Consider the following 2,200-nt stretch of genomic DNA (forward strand, 5'->3'; position numbering starts at 1 on the left):
TCCAACGACGTTTTGAAGCGCCGCGTGGCCTGCGGTCGCAAAACTCCTTGAGGCGCTGGCGCAAGGCGTAGAAGTGCGAGTAGCGACGGTTCAAGATCCCACCACGCCTTGGAGCGCGGACAGACAACGACGAGCCCGGTAGCTCATGTACGCGTCGGAGCCCGCGACGTTGCCTTTCGTGCACGTCAGGACCAAGGTCGCGCCGAGGCTGTGGACGCGCGGCGCTGGGTCGTGGTTGGGCGATTTCATCGAACGTTGCACACTGGCCACTGCCTCTCGCCGAACGTGGCGAGATTTTGGCATCGCTTTTGTACGCTTTGTAAAATCAAACAAATGGGTTCCAGCTGCTGCTGCTGCGATGGCACGAACCCACCGAGCTCCTTGGGCCTGGCTACCCACGCTAGACGACGTTGACAACCCGTGTGAACGACTTGAAACGGAGCAGCTAGGGATGGACGCGAACAATTTTTAATGACTTGAGAATGCAAGAGTGTCCTGCGCAAATCACTTGAGTCGTAGAAATGTAGTGCCAAGGAAGACACTAGTGGTGCGCTAAATGATAGATTCGGAACAAGCGACTGCTCTCTGCACGTGTAGTGCACACCATGTCAACACCGACGGGCGATAGAAGCGTACACGTCCGTCGCTCGCCTTACACGGCCTGCGCTTCGGCACTCGGTTTCGCGTGCTTGGCGTTCTTGAGCGTCATCTCGTCATCGCCGACGTCACGACGCTCAACCCCGTGTAGAAGATGAACATATGGGTGGCATCAATCTCGTGATGTCCCCAAACCGTGCACGTCGACCGGGCAAGGCTTGTCGTTGGCTACGGCACCGAGTCCGTCGACGATGGCACCACGTCGGTCGGCTTCTTCAAGGTCCGAAACGCGTGGGGCGCCAACTGGGGCGAGCACGGCCACATTCGACTCGAAGGCGGGCTCAACCGCGAGCCCGGCACGCGCAAACTCGCCATGTACGTGGCCTTCTCGATGCTGCCGTCGCCAAGAGGCGTCGATGCAACGCCAAAACAACGGTCCCGCGCACGACCCGCCACGTGCGTGCCGATCGACGTCGAGAACGCGGCAACTTGAGCGAAGAGAGCACGAGATCGTGCCACGTAGGATTTGAAACGTCGATACGTCGATATGCGCGTTCAAATCAATCCAGCGAACCATCCAACTCTTGTGCACGTCCCTCGCTCGTCTTGCGAGATGCGTGTCCCGTTGCAGCCCCGTCCTCTCGCTCTGTGCTTCCGCGGCGCTTTGTTAAAAAAGATCTTGCAGAACGGAGCTGCGCGTCACGGATGGTTCGAATCGCCATAACCTTGAACCCAGCGCTTCTTGCGTTGAATCGAAGCTTCGACCAGCCCCGCCGCCAGGTGTTCTTGCACCACCTCTCTCGACCACCACGCAGTCGTCATGCGGCAGACACTGCGCTACTTAGGGCGCGCGCATCGTTACGCGCTTCCTCCCACCGATGGAAATGGAAGACGACGCGCGCCCACAAGGTACTATGGCGAAACTCTTTCATCTACAAAGTGTTCTGTGTGTTTTGAGGGAATATCCGCCAAACGTTGAAAAGGAAGCTGAAAGGCAGGGGCATTCTCTACCAACAGGGGTGTCTGTCGCGAGTATCTTGGTTGGCGCGGGTGTTGCGTTGGAGCCGGCCACGTTGAAGTTACGGTCGAGCGCATGGTGAGCGTCGTCAGACGCATCGAACTTGTGCGTTCTGGTCCACTAGGACGAGCCAACTCAACACCAACGCTCATTTTGTTTTTGGCTTCCTTCTGCGCACCATCCAGCACCATGAGCTCGGCGATCACGGCATGCTTCCAGCGTCACTGGACGGTCGAGCCGCCGGCAAAGACGCCAGAGGAAATCGAGGCCGAAAAATACCTCATCTGCATCCCGCTCTGGGGCAACCGGTTCCTCACGGTCAAGTCGATCCCGTTCAACCGCTGGTACCTCTTCGCCGCGTCGTTCCTCTGCCAATTCTGCTGCGGCTCGCTCTACTCGTGGTCCATCTACAACGTCCCGATCGACACGTACATCTACGACGACCCGAAGGCCGGGAAGGCCGTCTACACCTTCTACATGGCGTGCGGTCTCCTCGGCAGCACGGCCGCGGTCCTTGGCCCGTGGCTCGAGCGCAACGGCCCACGCCGCGGCCTCTTCCTCGGTGTCTCGATGTTCTGCTCCGGC

At 59.1% G+C, this 2,200-nt stretch overlaps 2 protein-coding genes across 2 annotated transcripts; both read left to right on the forward strand.

The window, feature by feature from the left end:
• Nucleotides 1-813: 813 nt before the first annotated feature.
• SPRG_18509 (hypothetical protein) lies at nt 814-1,090 on the forward strand (the record flags this gene model as incomplete). Its single annotated transcript, XM_012357943.1, has 1 exon — nt 814-1,090. A coding segment is annotated over one exon (277 nt), but the record flags the coding sequence as incomplete, so codon positions are not given.
• A 714-nt stretch (nt 1,091-1,804) lies between these two features.
• SPRG_18518 (hypothetical protein) lies at nt 1,805-2,187 on the forward strand (the record flags this gene model as incomplete). The annotated part of the gene is made up of 1 exon (XM_012357944.1): nt 1,805-2,187. A coding segment is annotated over one exon (383 nt), but the record flags the coding sequence as incomplete, so codon positions are not given.
• Between the last annotated feature and the right edge of the window lie 13 nt (nt 2,188-2,200).

The sequence above is a fragment of the Saprolegnia parasitica genome (assembly GCF_000151545.1).
Source record: "Saprolegnia parasitica CBS 223.65 unplaced genomic scaffold supercont2.1254, whole genome shotgun sequence".
In the NCBI taxonomy this organism is placed as follows: Eukaryota; Oomycota; class Saprolegniomycetes; order Saprolegniales; family Saprolegniaceae; genus Saprolegnia; species Saprolegnia parasitica.